At 35.9% G+C, this 1,031-nt stretch overlaps 1 protein-coding gene across 1 annotated transcript in view; it reads right to left on the bottom strand.

The window, feature by feature from the left end:
• Positions 1-639: 639 nt before the first annotated feature.
• The window catches only part of LOC121870622 (2-(R)-hydroxypropyl-CoM dehydrogenase-like), a 16,253-nt gene continuing 15,861 nt past the window's right edge, over positions 640-1,031 (bottom strand). Inside the window, exon 6 of the mRNA XM_042372475.1 lies at positions 640-885. Coding sequence (XP_042228409.1) covers positions 727-885 — 159 coding nt within the window. The 3' untranslated portion in view covers positions 640-726. The remainder of the gene's footprint in view (positions 886-1,031) is intronic.

The following is a 1,031-nucleotide window of genomic DNA, read 5'->3' as shown; positions in this document are numbered from 1 at the left end:
TTGAATTAATATCAGTGTCCACAAAATTCCTCAACTCGACTGCTATCTCATCACTGGAGAGGTTCCTAGAGCGATGACCATGCTCTCACTCATGATAACACAGATGGGAGGGTATAAGTTGGCTCCCGTGAATATGTTTATACGTTTAAGTCATATGAAATGAGTTATTCATCATATTTGGACCAATAGGAGCACTTAAGTAAAAAGCCTTGGGAACTCTAGCTTAATATCACTTGAACTACGACAGTGATCAATTAGCGTATGACATGGGATACATAATTACTGTCAGTGACCATTTATGGGTTAAAGATGTTGAATAAATAATATGGCTACATTCTGGGAACTTTTTGACTACCTCATACATAGCTTAGACTTAGAGTATGGTTCCAAAAATACTTAACTATATTTTTAGGTGGGAAGTTTCACCCCAGTATTGGGTCAATCACCTTTAGATCCCCCACTGAGAAAGGACCCTAGATCCCACCTTCTACTTCTATATATCACAGTACTGTATCTTTTTATTTTAATATGCAAGCACAACCTGATACATTACTTTTAAGTTTTATTTTATTTTCTACCTATCAATTTCCCTATTTAGTTTGTTATTTTACTCACATATTTATGGTATTAAAGAAGAAATAGTACTGTACATTTTAATGATATTATGGTAACTAACCTTCATAAAATCTTAAAATAACGAAATTCATCTTCTAGTTACTGCCAGCTTTAACGAGGACACATAATAGAGCGACCTCCATCAATGGGCAGAGTGGCTCCGGTGATGAACGTAGCATTGTCAGATGCTAAGAACACCACTGCCCTCGATACTTCCTCCACCTCTCCGAACCGTCCCATGGCATGTGTAGTTTTACCATGTTCAAGGAACTGTGGATATAAAGATTAGTCTTAATAATAATAATAATAATAAAAAAATAAATAAAAAAATATATACAGTTGTACCCGCTTTACGCAGTTTCATATAGCGATTTCTCATATAAGCGGTGCCTCGCCAGAACCGAACTTTCACTTAG

This window comes from Homarus americanus, unplaced genomic scaffold (assembly GCF_018991925.1).
Source record: "Homarus americanus isolate GMGI-L3 unplaced genomic scaffold, GMGI_Hamer_2.0 scaffold56333, whole genome shotgun sequence".
NCBI classification, from domain to species: domain Eukaryota; kingdom Metazoa; phylum Arthropoda; class Malacostraca; order Decapoda; family Nephropidae; genus Homarus; species Homarus americanus.
The sequence above is the reverse complement of the archived record's forward strand: the minus strand, read 5'-3'. Positions and strand labels throughout refer to the sequence as shown.